We start from the raw sequence: 18,536 nt of genomic DNA on the forward strand, positions 1-18,536 counted from the left end.
ATTTGTGGGGAGGGGAGGAGGAAAAGGGGCTTTAGCATTTGACTGCTCCTCCCAGCCACAGCCCTTTCTGGAGACATCTCTGTCTTTGACTTTCTTTGGATTCATCTCCTTAAAGGTATGGCTAAACTTATAAAACCATCTGAACTTGATATCTGGGGCAATTTTTTTAAACTATAAGTCAATTTCTTTGTTATTCATCAACCCAAGTATTTTATTTCTTCCCGATTAATTTTAACAAGTTGCTCTCTTTAAAAAAATTCCTATTTTGTTTTCAAATGTATTGGAAGAAAGTTGTTCATAAATGGTTCTCTCATTTTAAAGCCTCTATGTTGTGAAGTTTTCCAGTTTTTTCTATAAATTGCTGTATTCTATTATTTTTCAAGAAATAAGGTTTTGATTTTATTATTTTCTTCTCTGAATTGTACTAATTCCTCCTTCATTCTTTCTTTGGACTATATTGGTCTTACTTTTAGCTTCTTTAAATGGTAAACTCATTAATTTTGTCATGTAAAAAATTAAATGCAACTGGGCTATTTATGCCCCTCTAAGCTATGCTTTAGCTGCACTCATGAGTTCTCATATGCATAATGAGAACTAGTCCTACATATATCAGAATTTCCAATGACATTTCTTTACTAACTTTTTAAACTGTCTTTTCATTGTTTTGTAAACATTTTGTGTGTATGCCATGTGTGTTAGAAAGTAATATATATTTTTCTATTTTTTAAGGACAAATGGGTATTAATTTCTGTGAGAGATAATTAGCTTTTCACCTATGATTGCTGATCTTTGCTCTCTGTATTTTGAGCATAACTGTTAGATGCTTACAAGCTCTAAATTTCATGCATTATCAATATTGCTACCCCAGCCTCCTTTTGGTTAGAGTTTGTCTGTTACATCTTTTTTCTTTCTTTTACTTTCAACTTTTATACAATTTTGTTTTATGGTTGCTCTTAGCAGTTGTTACATCCAGTTTGATACTCTTTCCACAGGTAGTTTAGCATAATCACATTTGCTGTGACTGAGAAATATTTGGACTCATTCCTTCCATCATCTTTTGTGTCCCTGCTTGTCATAATTTTCCCTTTCCACACCCTACTCATCTGGCATTGGATCGACGACCCTTCTTTCCTCTCTACCTTTCTGGTTTAAAAGTTATCTATTGTATTCTTGTTCTGGCATGATCATTTTACATTTTTTTTTGTTACCTTTACATTGTTGACGCACGTAAACTAGCTGTAATTCTATCTTCGTCACTGCCTGCCTCATTCCTGTTTGAACACCTGACTGCAGATGAGCAGAACAGAACACAGTGCTGGGAGCTTAAGACATAAGGAACTTTGCGCCTTTACAGACAAGGCAGACAGCAAGAGTTGCTGATATTTATTCAAACTCTATCCATATAATAAAGAACTCTGATTTTCAAATTTCATTTAAACCAACAGAAACAACAACAGACAGTGACTAACAGATGAGGTTTTAAAGTGCCTTTATGAGGAAGAGATCACAAAAAATGGTGGACAATCCCAGGCTGAGATGGCAGGAACCATGTCTGAACAATCAATATATTAATTAAATTAGGAGACACATCATTTTTCAAATAACTTATACACCAGAAGAAAAGCTGCCAGGTCTTGCACATTTACTGTTTTATTACCACACTCCAGAAAGCTCTGGCTGGCGATGATGGCCGTGCCTGTGGTGGATGTGGGGGGGAGGAAGCCTACTGGCCTCAGGCTACAGCAAGGTGTGGGACCGGAGGGTTGGGGACTGTAAAGTGACACATTTCCAGCAGCATGGAGGCTATAAATACATCCCTTACATTGGATACATATGTACACACATCAACATATATACACACATATAAAAATATCTGCCCCAACCGGATACAGAGTGTTTCCAAAGAACAGAATTTGTTTCTGAAACACACAAAAAAAGGTAAAACAGAAGAGTTTTCTTTCCAGTTCTGCTTTGAGTGGAATAAAATAAACTCTGCACCTTTAAATTTCTGTACTTTGGGTGATTTTATACAGTATACGCAGGGTGACTTTACTCCATATGCAGGTGGAGGAGGAGGTTGGAAAGAGGCAGAGGCGAGTCGAGCTCAGGTTTTCACTGTTACGTGTAACATCATTGGTTCAGGTGATACCCTGCATCTTTATTTATTCTTTAAAAACAATTTAAAAATCCTAATTCAGTGAAGCTTGTTAAAAAAATCAAGAGTCCCATGTGTTGTTGTTTTTTGTAGAAAAGGTTAGTATTTTAAATTATAGTTTAAATTTCCTTTTGAAAATTAACTACACAGGTAAAGGAATTTCCTTGGTTTCTAACTGCTTTCATTTGTAGAAATGCTGCCTGATTCTATCGAGGGCTGCATTCACCTGTTGCCAGGTGGGCTTCAGAGAGTGCCGTCAGTTTCCACAAGAGAGTCCCCCAAATCATTGAGCGGCATATACAACATGCTGCAATGTAAACCCCGGTAACAAAAAAATAGTTTCATATCAAATGCAGTATCAAATTTTCATTTCATGTAAACACAGTGATTCCTGGTAAAGATTCGAGGCCAAAGTACCACAAAAAAAATGGCCGTGGGATTAGTCCCTGCTTTAAAAAAAATTTGTAAAAGAGAAAATAGTCCCCCCACCCCCTCTCTCTTCAAGCTGTTGGGTCAGTGAATCAGTGACGTCTTTTGGAAGCAGTCCCAAAGTATGCGCATTCCTGCAGAAAGCACCAGACCAGAAATGTCAGAAACCAAAGCAGAGTGGCTGGGACTGGCTCCTGCCGGCTGCGTGGCACAGGCGGGAAGGGACGGCCCTGCCTCGGAGCCCTTCCGCACAGGCGGTCTGTTGGCCTGCAGTCCCCCCTGTCCGGTCCGATTTTCCGGGGAAGCCTGGTGTACTGGTCTTCCCATGGAAACCGGTCTCTGCGCCCTGGGAGGGGATCCTGGCATGGAGGCCGGAGGGCAGAATCTTCCTGAACCTTTCCTCTGAATGTCCCCACGCACTGCACCATGAGGTTCTGTGGGCAGCGGGCAGCTCCTTGTTAGGGTCTTGTCAGGGTCCTCCGTCTCCAGGGCGTCTTAGAGCACCGTCCCCTCACCAAACTAGGCAAGCCCAAGCAAAGGAAAACTTAGAGGTTCGCAGGCTGGTCTCCTGCACAGGGGACCCGATGGTGCTACCCCTGCAGGTCAGAGAGGGGGGCGCCACAGCTCTCGCTGCAGCTGGAGGAGTTGCTCAGCAGAGCGGACCCTGCGCTGGACTCTGCGGGAAAAGCAGGCGAGAACGGCTTCGGCTCCGTGCGTGCGCACTCAAGCCCCTCTTGCTTGTCAAATAGGCTCAAGGCCATGAAACGCGACGGGCTCAAGGCACGGTCAGTGCGGAACGCAGGGTCTTACCTGAGCTGCTCAAGCACTGTGCCGAGCTGGACTTGCCGAGGAGCATGGACAGGCTGCTGGCCGGCACCCAGCCCTCCTTGCTGGAGGTCAGGTTCCTGACATACCTGCAAGGGGCGTGGGCCGGTCAGTGGCTCCAGCCCACGCGCCCAGTGTGGCATGAAGGTGAGCACACGTGGGGATCTTACCAAAGGCCGTCGTCGCCCTCCTGAACCACCTCCACCATGTCTCCGCTTCTCACGGCGAGTGTGTGGGGGCCTCCCTTCTCGTCGTCCGCCACGACCGTGTACTTCCCTGGGACCTGTGGGGGGAGGCACACAAACCCTCTGCTTCTGCCCCAAGCGCTGAACACAGGCCACGGCAGCTATCTGGCAACAGGCAAGGTCCCACAAGAGTGGCCTTTGAAGTGCCCAGCGACAAGAGCAGGACAAGATCACTCTGCCAGGGCCCTGCCATTTGTGGAGCTTCTGGTGTGGTGACTGCCTTAAACTGTGGTCTTCTAGTTGTATGAGGATGCTCGGTCTCATAGTGCGACCATGCTAAAAAACCTACTCAACCTACAAAGTGCCCTCTGCTTGTTTCTGGTGGTCTGGCCTTGCTCCCTCCGCTATGCCACACCGAGCGGGGCTCAAACACTCCAAACAGCCCCTGGCCCCAGGATCTTTGCACCTGCTGTTCCTTCTTCCTAGAATACTCTTCCCTCCTTGGCCTCTTTTCTGAAGTGGCAGCCATCCTCACCTAACATGCTACATATTTTACTTTATTATTATTATTGCTTTGCCTTCCTATAGAAAGATTCTTGTCTACTTTGTGCCCTGTTTTGTCTTCAGTGCCTCACACAGTAGATGCTCAACATATATTTGTGGACGATGCTCCGATGCGGATGTGTGCCGGGGAAGAGGAGGCCATTTGACGGAGGGTGGGGGGAACTCAAGCCTCGTTTGCCAGTAAGACAACACATGACAACATCCAGCTAAACTGCAGGATGGGGCTTCAGGGGTGCAGGGTTTGGAAGCCAGGGGGTTGAGGGTGAGAGTCCCTTATCCTCATTGGGGCCACCATGCCCTCTCAGGATGACCTGCACTAGCTCCTAACTGAGAATGTGCTCCTTTTCTGAAGGGCAAATCGGGTGTGCATGGTTCCCTCTGAAGGAGAGCCTCCCTCTGTGTGGTGGTCTGATGATGGTGAACTAACAGAGAGGTGGGGACACAGAGCCGCAGGAAGCCCTAGCACCTAAAAGTCCCCCCCCAGCAGCCACAGGAGCTGCAGACCACCACACTGGAGCTCCTGGGGCTCCCAGGGACCAGCAGCGCCAGGCTGACCACCCAGGGTGAGCCAAGGTTACCAGCTTCCTGGGGCCCACTCCGCCTTCTTCCTCCGCATCTGAGGAATTAATCGGCTCCTCGGCACTCGACCAGCCGTCATTGTCCTCAGGGGCCTCCAGTGGGTGAGATGTTTTGCTCCAACCTGAGAGAGGAATAGGCTCCAGTGAGGACTGCCCTCAGTGACAAGCCTGTCTGAAGATGATCTACGAAAGTCCCTGCAACCCCCAAAATGTGCCATCCACGTGGAGCCTGCCCCCTTCCCAGGAGCTTGTAAAGACCGCAGGGCACACAGCTGACTTCTGAAATGCCTGCCACATTTGCTTCAGCTGTGCCAATAGTCCAGCGCACCTGCTTCCATTGCCAGGCCAATCAGGGGAGAGAAATGAGCTCCCAGCCCCTCCCTGGATGGCTGTGCACTCTCCAGCACGCCCTGTGGCTTCCCAGAGGAGGAGGAGCCCTCCTCACCTGGCCTCTTGCCTGCTGATCCCAGTCCCAGGGGAGCACAGAGACTCTGAAAGACCACTAGCTAGAGGCACAGCCACCATCTGTGTTGGAGCAAACACATGGGAGGGAAGGTATTTTCAATGAACGCTTGTACCACTCAACACCCATGAGACTGGGCTACAAGAGCACCTCACACAAATGGCTGAGGCTTATTGACAGAGCTCTGCTCCAGACACACTCCTAGCCCTTGACGTGTGAGGTAAGGGGTTTGTGATCCTCATGGGACTGACCCTATCAGGTATGTGAGCTTCTGCAGGCTGTGAAGGCAAAGCTGGGATCCCAAACCAGGCCTTCGGGCTGCAGAGCAGGTCTGCATAAGCTCTAACCACCCCCACTGGCCAGAAAATGAGAAGAAAGCTTTCTTCTGGACTTTATAAAAAATATACATTCCTTCATAGCATTCTACTGCCATGTATCCCCAAAGAGAAGCAACTATATTTCCCATTTGCGGGGAGAATGCAAGTAAGTTGTGGGGAGATGGGAGATGATGAATTCCTGATTCTGAATAATTGAAATAAATGCCAGTAATAAAGCACCAAGCTGAAGCCATATACTTCTGGTATTTGATCACAGCCATTGAATGGTATCAAATAGCATCTGGGAGCGGATCTGGGAAATAAGCAGACTGCTCATCAGATCTGGGCTTGGGCACATCCAGTTCCAAGTTACATTTGCAGTGGCTGGAAGCATGCTTTTCCCTAAGAAAGAGGGTGCTGGGTGTGAAGGAACCACAGAGAGGGAAGCGCAAAATGCATGCTCCCTTTTATGAAGTCAGGGCTGCAAAGGGCCAAGCTGTCTAATGGGCAAAGGCTGAGAATGTTTAAGCTTCGCAATGAAAACCTTGTGTTAAGGGACAATAGAAAGCAGTCTTTGCCTTCCTAGAAAAGGGATCTGGGACCCAGAGTTCCCCATCAGCCGGCAGAACAGTGAGCCCTGGGAAGAAAGCCTGTGTCTGCCTGTGTCCTCACAGCCAAAGAAGCCAGCAGATGCCAGCATCCCTGGAAGCTCCTCTGAACATCCCTCTACACAGCAGGCCAAGCCCAGCAGGCCAGGGAGCCTCTGAGCTTTGCCTACCTGGGGCCAGGTGCTGGGGCAAAGGGAAGTGTGCTGAGCACTGCCCTGCTCATGTCACTACCAGGCTTGTGTCTGTGAAGGAATTAGGGACTATGACTTTCTAGCTACCAACCACCCAACCTCACCTGCTTCACTGCTAACCTCGTCTGGAGTTGTTGCACAGTGTGGGAAGCTAAGGAGAACAGTGGGCAGGGGACACTGAGAGGGTCACAGTGCCAGGTAGCCTGGCTACAAACACCCTCCCCCTCCTGCCTACCACCCATAGATACGGTGGGTTTTCTGGCAAAACAGAAGCAGAAGTCTGAGGACAGTGATAACAGGGAGATGAAGGCTGTTCTATGGGCAGAGCAGGTGGCAGACCTTAGGTTAACCTCCGCTTTAGAGAGCGGTGTGGATGTGTTTGTGTTATGAACAACTCTGCCCTCTTGCGCCTGCAGAGAAAAGAAGGTTTTCTAGACACACAGCAGCATGTAGGCCTGTGGTTACTCCCGTCTGCCCTGGAGCCTCTGGGTGAACCTCTTTAACAGGCTCCAGTAGCGTCCCTGCCTTAAAACAGTAACAAGGGAGTCAGCAGAAAATCCTGAGACCCGACTGTGTCTGAGGCCCCAAGCGCGAGATGCGAATATGATATTTGTCAACATAACAACCACAAATTGGGGCAGCATCCCTCTTTGATCAGCATAGGATGTTGGGGATTTTGCAGGAGGACACTGCGCCAAGGTGACCATGAATATACAGTCACCTCTATTTGCTGTAAAACAGTCCTTGGTATTGACATTGAGTAAAACAGTGGCTGATGAAGCTTTTCATTTGCAACAGGGCCAGCCTGGAAGGCCCAAGCTTGTCGTCACCTGCAGTAGATGGACATGATCAGTGGTGATGAGGGTGAAGGGCACTGTGCGTGGGACTGTCACACATATCTATCGTGACCCTGTAAGGGGGCCCTGTCTTCATTTTACTGATGAGGAGACAAGCTTGCAGAGGTGACAAAATCTGGCTAAAAAGCAGTAAAAACAGCATTTGAGCCGCACTGGGCTGTGCTCAGGCCCACACTCACTGTTGCCCCACTCCGGCCTCCTGTGAGGCCACCGGAGACAGGTCTCGGGTGTCTCCAGGTCTCAAGTAGAAAATGCATAAGGGAAAACACAGCCCTTCCCCGCAGACGCTCAATGGGAAATGGCCCTTCTCCCGAGCGCCTGGGGCAAGCTGGGTGCCGCTGTGGGAAGGCTGTGGGAGATGCTGCCCCTGGGCTTTGAGCTGTCATGACCGGGGGCAGCAGGAGGGCTGCAGCCTGGGTCCTCAGGGCACAGAGTATGATCTGAAGTCAGAAGGGGCCTTAGGTAACCTCTGGGTGGTCTCTGGCTGTCAGTGTGGGGGTTCAGGTTCAGGCTACACGCCTTGGGAACTTTCAAAATTATTTGCAAAACTCAGGAAGATTCACAAAGTGAATCCTCTCAGAAAACTTGAGACACTCAACCTGGGCCAGGGGACCCTTTGGGTTTCCCTGGGAGGCGGGGGTGGGGGAGCTTTGCCCTTAGAATATGAGGGGCAAGAAAGGAGAAAGGCTGATTGCCAACATAGAGCTTGACACCATCTATCTATATGATTGGTCATCTCCACATGAAATGAGAGGTCTGATGGGATCCTGTAGCTTATGTTCTGTGTTTATGGGATTATGTTCTGTGTTTCCACCAAGAAGTGTTGGGATAAACTGGTAAAGTTGGGGGCAGCTGGTGCTATAGGGGCCAGTGGACAGGGGTGCCTTGCAGCCTATAAAGCCACTGAGTAATAAAGCCCAACCCAACTCAAATGCCAGCCAGATGCCAGCAGCCTCTAACTAGTGGCCAGCAGGTAGTTCCGTAGGTTCTGGGCGGGCCTGGTGTGAGGAGTTCAACCGAGAAGTGTGACTTCCTCCCAGCATCTGTTGCCAGAACATCAGACTTTTGAACAAAACAGTAAGTTTGCTTCTGCCTAGTGGGGACCTATTTTATCTTGCATCCTAGATGACAGACAGCGTCCCTAACCGGATGGGGAAATGGATGGTGGGCTATGTCCAGAAGGTTGAACCACTCTACCTCGTAAACCAAAAGGCGTTGGGTCGCTCTTAACTTCATGTCGCTTAGCTTTTTTGTCAGGACTGGTAGGAGAAGCTGCAGAAGGAGGAAGAGGCAAAATATAACAGGAGAGAAGAGAGAGAAAGTGAGGAATTGCAGGCGGAGAGCTGAGGCGGCCACGAGAAACATGGAATTCATGCTGGGGGGCGACATAAACATTGAATGGCGTAATTTTCACTGATTCAAAAAGTGGCTTCCTGGGAACAAAGCCAAGCTGGCTGAGGGATCCCACAGTTGAAGGGAGAGGGATGAAATTGGTGTGCAGCTGACTCTGGCCGTCGGTATCATCCATAGGGGGCCATTTCTCGGTTCATTTTCTGAGCTCCAGGAACATTTTCTGAGCTATGCATACACATTCCATACTTAGCAAAGTATATAGTGCCAGGATTAGTCTTTTTTTTTTTTTTTTTTTAAGTTTGAGGCCAACTTAAAAGTATTTTATAAATTGGGAAAAAACCTCTAATTTTTTAGACCAGCGTCTGGACCAGTGGCAAGAACCCTAGACAACACTGGCTTTCAGTATCCAGTGGGGAGTCCTTGAAGGGCCCACCTGGAACTTTAGGGCTTGCTTCCTGAGCTATCTTGGGGTGTTTCCCTCCCATAGAGTTCGCTGTCAAGGAGCACTCAAAGGTGGTCGAGCTTTTAGAAATCTCTTTCCAAGGGACCCTTGATCTGCCCTGTGTACCAGAAGGTAGCTGCCAGCACACTTCAGCATTCCGGCATAGAGAGTGATTGCAGCCAGAAAGATTAGTGCCCACGGGGGCTGACAGGAAAAGGCAAGAAACGGGGAGGGTGACATGGAAGGAACTGGACCAAAAAAGCAAATGACAAGTTGTTTCTGAGCAAGCCTTCCTTAGAAAAGTTCACGTCCACCTTTTCCAAGAAAAAGACCCCCCCAGGAGAACTTTGGCTGCATGCATAACAGACACACCAGTGTCAGCTAAAAAGTGGCTCAGAGGGAAAATGCTCCTGAATGAATGGCTGCGCTTGGGATGAGGCAGGCAGATGTCCTTCCCGAGAAAGTCCTCACGAATGATCACCACACAGATGGATGACAGACGTGCCACCTTGGCCAGGGACACGTCCAGAAAATGACTTTAGGTGGGTGCCTTTTACCTTTCTGACCTTTGAGGTTAGCAAAGCCCTGCAGAGTAAAGCGCTTCTTGGAAAGCGCAGAGCTTTCTGAGGTAGAGCTAGTGACTGTGTCATCTACAAAGGAAGAGAAAGGGACAGTGCAGAGGGTGTCCGCCACCCAGGGGGTCTCTGGGGAGGGCACGTGTCAGGTCAAGCCAGGGCTCACCTCTGGGCTGGGTTTGCCAGTCTGGGGCACACACTGACCGTGAGGAAGAGGGGTTCCTCTGGGAGGTTCCAGTGCTCTGTGCGGGGTGGGTGGGGACCCCTGAACTCTTTACAAATGCTTCTCGTGCCCACAGGAGGCTGTGCACCCCTGATATGCTCCCTAATGGACACCTGTGATGCAGTTCCCGATATGCCTGGGTTTGGAGGCTGCAGACACCCACCTTTGCCCTTTTCGGGGGGTTTTGGCAATGTTGTTGGGCTCACGTATCCTTCCAGGCTTAGGGGGTCTGTTTTTCTTTCTTCCAACTTTTTGACGTTTCTTGGGTTCCCTTTCGTAGGACTAATGACACATTGAAAAAGAAACTGTAAGTTGCCTGGTTAGTTTTTCAAAATTCTCCCTGAAGATTTGAGGTGACAGGACATCCCTGAATTCCTTTCTAGTCTTCACAGTACATGTCCTACCGCTGCAGAAGGGCCACACATTTCTAGATTAAGCTCAAACGGAACGAGTGAGGACAAGACCACCTTCCTGGCCAGTGAGCAAGAGGTGTTTCTCTTTTTTGGGGGGAGGGGTCTTTTTCTTTCAAAACCGTTGTTCTATGGATTATTCATTTAGACCATCTTCTGTTCCACACATGTTTAGAGGTGGCTTAAGTAAGAAACAAGAATAATAACATGAAAAAATAAGTGAATGAATAAAATATCAAAGGAAAAGTAAGGGCAGGAAGGGTTTGACAAAGCCGTCATGAGGCTGGTGTCTGAAATGTGCCCACGTCTGCAAGTTGCGGCTCTGAGCCTCTAGCACCCATGGGTCTCCGTCTGGGGGCTCCTGTCACTGAAAGGCTAGCGATGAACTGTTACCTGGAACAGCCGCATCATATACTGATCGCCATGGGAAATAACCCACAGACAGAAAGTGATGAGAGCTGTCAGGGACTGGCCTCTGCCTTGGAGTGGGGCCAGAGGCACACGACCTTGAAGATGACCCACTGGGACTAGCCCACCAGCCTCTGACTCTACCTCTGTCTAGGTACTGGACAAATACAAAGTAACCCTACTACCAGGAGAGTCTGGTGAAAAGGGCCAAGTAAAGTGTGTGGCCTGTGCGAATTCCTACTTGTGACTCTTCCCATGTGGTGGCGTTTCAAGTGCACGTGTCTCTCACCTCGTGCTGGACGATGCTGGCAGAGGCAGGCTCTGGGACTGCTCCAGCGCCCTGTGCTGGCTGGCTTCTGCAGGAGGAAACAAATACACCGCCCACGCATGGCTGGAGAACTTGAACCCAGCACCTTCACTTCTAAATGCTACATTATCTCAGATAGCTAAGAATTCTGAGATTGCTTTGAACATATGTAAAAATGTTCCTGGAGCAAAAGCTAGGAGAAAATAATCGCCCAAGACAGTCTTACCTCGACAAGCCTGCAGCTGGCTGGTCAGCACTTTCCGAATCTCACTCACCCACGCTGCTTTAATCTCAGGAGTCGGTGCCTATCCCCCCAAGAGAAATGCCAGGAGGTAAGGTCTGCCATTCCCTAAAGACACATGGTTTTGTATTTGACTCTTGAAACTTCTGAGGATGATCTTAGATAATGAGAGCATTGTACATGAGAAAGGAGGAGGGAAGAATCGGTGGCACATCCCTTTGTTTTGGGACTTTGCCCAACGAGCCAGGGCATGATCGAACAGGGCCCAGGGCACTGCCACACCAGCCAATACGTTTGCACAACCCTGATGGCTGACTCAGCGGGGAAACCCTGTGGCATTAACTGCTCCTTGAGAGTAAGTTTCTCTGGGAACTGGCTCTGATACCATTTTAGGTGACAAGGGTAGCAGGAGTCTGAAAACTCACAAGTAGATTCTAAACTTCCAGGGGGTGGGGGACTTTGAGGAGTATGAACCAAGGCCAGAGCTCTGTCTTCCCTCAGTACAGTGTGGGGCCTGAGGGGTAGTGCCAGGTGGGCAGTTGGGTCTGTGGAAAGCCAGAGCGTTGACCCATATCCTCGCCTTAGCTCCGTGGGGCCCCTGGGTCTGGCTGTTCTGTAGTGTGATACAGGGTTGCCACGTGGCTCTGGGCTCAAACCATGAAGTGGGTTAAAATTCTGAAAGCAACCAGGAGAGGCACATCCCCATGCCTGCTGCCCCATTCATAGGGCACCTGGGGTCTTGCATGAGCTCACAAATGCACTTACAACCTTGCCCAGCTCCTGCCCTCACCGGTGAGGTGTGGGCAGGTGAGGACAGGTAAGGACTCAGAACACACTTCCCGCTGAGAGAACCCAGTCATGCATGTAAATGTGGCACAGGCTGGCTGGGCTCCCTGCACCGTCCAGGCACACAGAGCCAGGGCCACAGTAGCCTCAGACTCATGCTTCTGGAAAGACACTCCTGACACCCCTAACCTGCATTGTTTCCCTGTACTGTGCCCTGGGTTCAGCTCAGGTTAAAGATAGCTCAGGGTCACACCCTGAGATGAATAGTGGTGCTCCTGGCCTCTAGGAACTAAAATATCATGGAAGAGTCTAGACACCAGCTCTCACTAGAAGCCTTCCATTGGTAATCCCAGAGACTCGAGGAGTCCCTAATGTCCGGCCAGAGAGAGAAAGATTGGGGTCCTACCTGGATGATGTAAACTTCCTCCCTGGCGTTGTACCAGATCTCAAACTTCTTCACATCACCTTTCACGTTCTCTGTTATGCCAACAGCTGTCATCTGAGAGCACAAAATAGAAAGACAGGTATTAGTTTTCAGATGGGGGCTAAGGATGCCAGAGATCCCAGACGCCCGCATTCAAAGATAAGAGGCACGTGCCAGAGGGTGGATGTCATGATCAAGGCTCAGTTACCACCTGGAGCAAGTCCCCGATCCTTCTCTTTAGGGCCAGTGCCAGGAAGGTCTGCAGCTGCTGGGAACAGGCCTTACTCACATTTAAGGACTGCTTGTAGCTGTAGGACGGGGCTTTTTCGTAGCCTTCCCCATTCTCCTCTCTCTTTTTGCAGAAGAGCACGGCCTTCTCGTGCAGGAACAGGTGCCGCTGCATGGGCTTGAACCGGGCCAGGTCCTTCACCTTGGCGTGGCCCTTCTTGTGGTCCGTCCAGACACTGAAGGAGCCCTGCATCAGCAGCTTCCCCAGGTCACTCAGATTCCCCTAAAACATGGAGCAACACAGGGAGCATTTAAAGCCCAGAATGAACATGGGGCGCTCTAAATGCATGTTGCTGAGTGAAACATCACTGGGGAGGATGAGTTCCAGGTTTCAGCCACGTCACATTCAGAAGGCGGCAAAGCTATGGGGACAGTAAACAGATGAGCGGATTCTAGCAGTTGGGGGACAGGGAGGGGTGAACAGGTAGAGCACAGGGGATGTGAATGGCAGTGAGACTTTTCTGTAAGATAACTGCCAGGGTGGACCCATGTCATTATACATTGATGCAAACCCACAGAATGAGCAACACCACGAGTGACCCCGATGTACACTATGTGTCCATGTTGTTTCATTGATTATAGCAAATGTCCCACTCTGGTGGGGGTGTTGATAATGGGGGAGGCTGTGTGTGGGGGCGGACAGGGGATATATGGGAAATCTCTGTACTTTCCCCATGATTTTGCTGTGAACCTAAAACTACTCCAAAAATAGTCTATTAATGAAAAGAAACCAAGAATGAGTGCTGAAGAGACTTACAGAAAGGCAAACAAATTAATAATATGGCCTGATACAGGCACACAGAGGAGAAAGTCTAAGTCTGACTTTAACGCTCACTTGTTATATGTTATCAAAAGAACATCAGAGAAAAGAGATTCACACCTGTTCCCTGAGTGATGCCGACCTCAGGAAAAGACCAGGAATGAAGAGGTTTTCAGAGCTGCGCCTCCTGGTTTTCTCTATATGTTGTTGAGCCCCCATGCAGACCCGCCCCAGCCCCCCTGAGTCAGACTGGGTTTATACCCATGCTCCTCAGAGCTCAAGGGCACAGCTCTGCATCAGCTATGGACTGGCCTCAGACGGCCGCCTGGCAGATCCCCCCACTAGCAGGCTCCTTAGCACCTCCAGCAGGATGGAGGAGAAAGGCAGGAGCACCCCCAGAGGTCCTTACGTCATAGCCTGTGATGGCAATGAGGTGCATGGAGTCATTCACGGCCTTGAGGATGCCCAGGATGGAGCTCAGTGCCTCCTGCAAGTCCTCAGCCCCCTCGCAGCTCTTGCTGTATTTCAACATTTCCTGGGGATGGGGGGTGGGAGGGAGAAGTCATGTTCACACAACCATCTGGACACTGATCCCTACCACCCCCTGGAAAGCTGCTGGAATGCCAGTACTCTGCCCCAGAAGTGCACCCTGGGTGGCCCTGAACGTGCACCCTCAGGACACACGGTGTGGCTCCCTGCTCAGTCATCACTGCCGAGGATAAGACCACACATGCATGTGGACACTCATACCCTCTCTGAGTGTGGGCCAGCCCAGGGACCACTGGCCTAGGAGCAGCTCAGGAAGCTGCCCTCCCACCTCCCTGAAGCCCCTGTACCCCACCCCTGTACTTCAGCCCACAACAGCCCAGATGGAGGCTGCAAATCGGGGCATCCCCTGAGCCAGTGGATACTTACTTGAGCTTGGCAAGTGCAGGCCTCTTGCAATCCCCAGGGTCAGCACCCTCGTGCAGCTCTGACCCCAGCAAACTCAGACTGAGACCCCCATCTCGTATTTCCCACTTCTAAACTGGTTACTCCTTCCTTTCAAATTTGACACCCTGAATGAGCACCTGTTATGTGTGTGCTCTTCACGTCCATTCACTTGCTCACTCTGGCCTGCGGCGCGCCTCTGGGGGGCCCACAAAGATAACTGACACAGGCCAGGCCTTGCTGGGAAGACCGGCGTGGGAACGCAGCCCAGTGTCGGTGTGGACACCCTTCGAGCCTGTGATGCCCGCGGTGGGGTTTGCCCATCTATTCACCTGGCGTCCTTGCCCTTGCCCTACCAATGACCAGCACACAGTAGGCTCTCCACAAAGCTCTGTAAAGAGCCAGGCCCTTGCAGAGATGGGAGGAAGGTGGCTCAGAGACCGCAGCAATCAGAGGTGGCTGGGGTAGCCGCAGCTAGGTGGGTGCATAGCTGGGAGAGGACAGTAGCAGCAAGGGTGGCCGCTGGGGGCAGTGACGGAAGTGGGGCTCTGGGGGATGCTCAGACAGGCATGGCTGTCCGCTGTCTCACCTTGAGGAGCAGCTGGTATTTGGTGATCCTCTGGACTGGCTTCAGCAGGTAAGAGTCCAGGCTCAGCTTGTGGTCCAGTTTCTTCTGGCATTCCTACAACCACCACACCTCTGGTTTAGACCATTTTCTTACTGTTTGAGAGTCAACTAGTAAAGGAGATTATACTCTAAAGAAAGTCCTGAAACATACCTGGAAAAACGGGCAGTCGGAGCACTGTCTCCACAGGCTCTCAGAGCGGGGCTTGTTCTGGCAATACTTCTCGTAGATTTGGAACTCCTCCATCTGGACCCGGGACAGAGGGAGTCACAGAGTGGCTCAGAGGGGCCAGCCTGACCTCTTTCTGGATCCCAGGTCACCCCTTTCATCTCAGACACCACGTTCCTCATTGTGGGACAGTCAGACAATACCCGCCCCACTGAATTAGTCCTGATACCCCTTTTATACAGATTAGCTCAATACAGCTGGCTTTTGCCATAGGAATAACAGTCTAAAAATAAACATAGGACTAACACAGACTTTCTAAAGAGCTTAGCCCACACAGTGGTGCTCAAACTTGCAAGCACATCAGAATCCAGGGCAGGCTTATGAAAACAGACCGCTCCCCCTGCTAAGGTTCTGATTCCGTAGGTCTGGGGTGGCACCTGAGAACCTGCATTTATAACAAGTTCCCAGGAGACTCTGATGCTGCTGCCAGGTGACCCACTTTGAGAACCACGGACCTACAGCATGATGGCCCCACCCCACTTCTCAAATAGCACTGAGAAGCATTAGGCTGAGTCAAACACCAATATTGCCCCTCCTTTCCCTCCCTTCTGCCCCTTCTTATCAATTCATTATAACAGTCTCAGCCTCCAGCTTATTTTTTAGAAATGACTTCGTTTTACTGCTGTTAGTCAGCGACATTTTCCATGTTGCTAAACTAGCAGTTATGGAGATCAGCGTAAGAGGATCACATGGGACCTTGCAGAGAAGACAGCAGGCCCCTTTCCTGCTCCCAAAGCTTCTCAACCCCCTTCCTCTCCACACACACTTTAGCTGATCTCCCTGCCCTGGAAGGAGGCAGACATCTACTATTCCAAAGACGACAAAGATAAAGCTCGGGGAGTGTGGGTGACTTGTCCGGTGTCAGCTGGTCAAGTGAGGGAGACTAAACCAGGGCAAGAGCAAACACAGAACATAACACCAGCATGAGAAAGGTTCGGCTTCACCTAACACAACCAAAACTTAGATGCTTGATAATTTTGGCATGTCTCAAAGCTTATTCCCTGGACAGTGCTGCCCACCAGTTAGAGCGTCAGTCTGTGCACTGAAGGGTCTCGGGTTCGATTCCCGGTCAAGGGCATGCACCTGGGTTCCCGGCCCCAGTTGGGGAGCGTGCGGGAGGCAACCAATTGATATGTCTCTCTCACATCAACGTTTCTCTCTCTCCCCCTCCTTTTCTTCCTCCCACTCTCTCTGAAAAAAAAAGAAAATCAATGGAAAAAATATCCTTGGGCGGGGATTAACAAAAACAAATAAAAAAACAAAACAAAAGCTTGTTTTATTAGTTTTTCTCTTTTTAAAACTAGTTATTGGGCTTTAGAAAAAAAAAAACACATTCTTTGAGCCCTACCAAAAAGTGTCAAGTAAACCAAACTGGAAATGTTGGTACTTTATGATTTCAGTTGGGGACAGTAATAGAATTTGAAGTTATTATTTTAAGTACTAATAATTTTAGGAAGTAAGACACAGGAAAGTATACATTTAAAAAAACACATACCCTTTCTAGAAAACACCTTCCAACCAGCTCTGGGCAGTCTATGTAGTTTTCTAGCTCCCTCAGGAATATTCTAGACAAAGAAAGTTTGCATTAGGTCATGTGATAAACAGCCTGAATAAGAGGGCATCTGTAACAAATTAATAGCTATCATTTTCCGAACAACTTTTATTCCTAACTTTGGACAGTTCAGGAGATTTTATGTGTAAGAATACATAGTCTGATTTCAGGGACCTACAGCCCAACCTGTCACTCTCAACCTCTCAGGGGTGGGGTGGGGCTGGCTGCTGCTGGTCCTGAAGGACAGGGAGAGGCAGGAGGGGAGGGCTGCTCCTACACAGTCATGCTGACAGAATTCTGAGGCATCTCCCCACTTCGGGCTGAGGCCCATTTGTACCCACTCACCCCAGCTCAGACAACTAGCCCCGGGCACATCCCACCAAGCTGCTGCTTAGTCTGTGGCCCTCTGTGAGCTTATCCCCACTTCAGGGAGGAAGGGAGGAATATTCTCCACCAGCAAAGCACGGCCCAGAGGCCGTTTTGGTTTCAGCTCCCTGCAGGCGACTACTTTAGAGGCCAGACATCACTGTGGTGAGAGGAAGGGTCCCACCTGTTATGAAAGTGGTAAATCTCTTCCATGTTCCCAAATAAAACATCCTTCTTGTTTTGAAGGCCTGCTGAGATGAGATGTGCCATTAAAGGATTATCCATCTCAGCAGCGTAGCCCTGTGGGAGAAGAGAGAGGTGAGCAGGGAAATCCTGACTGACCGCTGACAGACCTTCGGGCCGTTTTGACAGCAGCCCAGTCGTCTGGCACCGGAGCCCTGCCTCCCCAGGACTGCCTAACCGGGCGGGTGACGCTGTCTCAGGTTTTAGAAAGCAAATCTACTTTGTATTTATTTACTGACCATTTTTAAGAAGATCCTCTGGAACATATCACAGAATATGAATGAATTACAAACAGCACCAGTTTGGGGGGCAGGGGAAGGGAGGTTCCATCCTTTTGCTCCCGTTTAGCGTTTTCAAGATCCAGGTGTAACTTCTCTGAAGGGGACAAATCTTATGTGTACACCTTGATGAACTATTTATATGACTACATCCCTCAACCACCGCCCAGATCAAGATGTGGAACATTCTAGCACTCAGAAGTTCCTCTGTCCTTCCCAGGCAACAGCCACCGCCCTGGCGGCACCCACCCCAGACTGCTCGGCCTGCCTGCACCTCCTTTATGGGACGGCACCCGCTCTTGCCTGATTCTCCCACTCGTCACCAGGCTCCTGAGGGTCCTGTGTGGTTCTGTGCGGCAGCAGCTCTTTTTCTTGCTATAAATACTGTCCCTATGCAAATCCACCTAAACCTACTTGTCCCTGTACTGCTGACAGATATTTGAGTTGCTTCCACTTTGGGGCCGCTAAGAGTAGAGCTGCCACGAACCTTCTTTCCGCATGCTTTTTGGGGGACACGAGACTACACAAGGCGGGGACGCCCAGCCCATGGCACACTCCAGGCCACCGCCCAGGTGCAGGCTCACCTCCAGGACACAGAGCAGCTCCTCCACGTAGACCCGTTCCGTGTCAAGGAGCTCGTTCATCACGTGCCTGTGAACGAGGCGATAGGAATGATCTAGGAGCAGATTCCCGGCCCCGTCTCCCTGCTGTGGGGCCACCTGCGCAAAACAAGCCCCGATCCCTCGAGCCTCCCTCTCTTCCAGGTCACGTCTCTGAGTCTCCCAGCCTTGCAGACTGAGCCCTGCTTCCTTCGTCAGCCACCCCCGCCCTCAGGAAGCGCCCCCCCATGCATGCACACTAGTCTCCTTGCCTGGGGGCCACTGTGCACCAACTCAAGGCATCGTTATAGCCGGGCCAGTGTACG

At 50.1% G+C, this 18,536-nt stretch overlaps 1 protein-coding gene across 4 annotated transcripts in view; it reads right to left on the reverse strand.

The window, feature by feature from the left end:
- Positions 1-1,472: 1,472 nt before the first annotated feature.
- MCF2L (MCF.2 cell line derived transforming sequence like) overlaps positions 1,473-18,536 on the reverse strand; it is a 111,642-nt gene continuing 94,578 nt past the window's right edge. For 2 of the 4 annotated variants that reach the window (XM_016212878.2, XM_087814216.1), the window contains 15 exons: positions 18,196-18,262; positions 17,275-17,390; positions 16,668-16,737; positions 15,098-15,190; positions 14,909-15,001; positions 13,799-13,924; positions 12,631-12,852; positions 12,324-12,416; positions 11,117-11,195; positions 10,873-10,939; positions 9,929-10,047; positions 4,737-4,858; positions 3,580-3,692; positions 3,395-3,498; positions 1,473-3,260 (listed from right to left, as the gene is read on the reverse strand). In XM_016212878.2, coding sequence (XP_016068364.1) covers positions 3,175-3,260; positions 3,395-3,498; positions 3,580-3,692; positions 4,737-4,858; positions 9,929-10,047; positions 10,873-10,939; positions 11,117-11,195; positions 12,324-12,416; positions 12,631-12,852; positions 13,799-13,924; positions 14,909-15,001; positions 15,098-15,190; positions 16,668-16,737; positions 17,275-17,390; positions 18,196-18,262 — 1,570 coding nt within the window. In that variant the 3' untranslated portion in view covers positions 1,473-3,174. Of the gene's footprint in view, positions 3,261-3,394; positions 3,499-3,579; positions 3,693-4,736; positions 4,859-8,369; positions 8,445-9,524; positions 9,618-9,928; positions 10,048-10,872; positions 10,940-11,116; positions 11,196-12,323; positions 12,417-12,630; positions 12,853-13,798; positions 13,925-14,908; positions 15,002-15,097; positions 15,191-16,667; positions 16,738-17,274; positions 17,391-18,195; positions 18,263-18,536 lie in introns of all 4 variants that reach the window. The other 2 variants (XM_016212879.2, XM_087814215.1) reach the window with 2 other exon arrangements.

The sequence above is a fragment of the Miniopterus natalensis genome, chromosome 2, assembly GCF_054644295.1.
Source record: "Miniopterus natalensis isolate mMinNat1 chromosome 2, mMinNat1.hap1, whole genome shotgun sequence".
NCBI lineage: Eukaryota > Metazoa > Chordata > Mammalia > Chiroptera > Miniopteridae > Miniopterus > Miniopterus natalensis.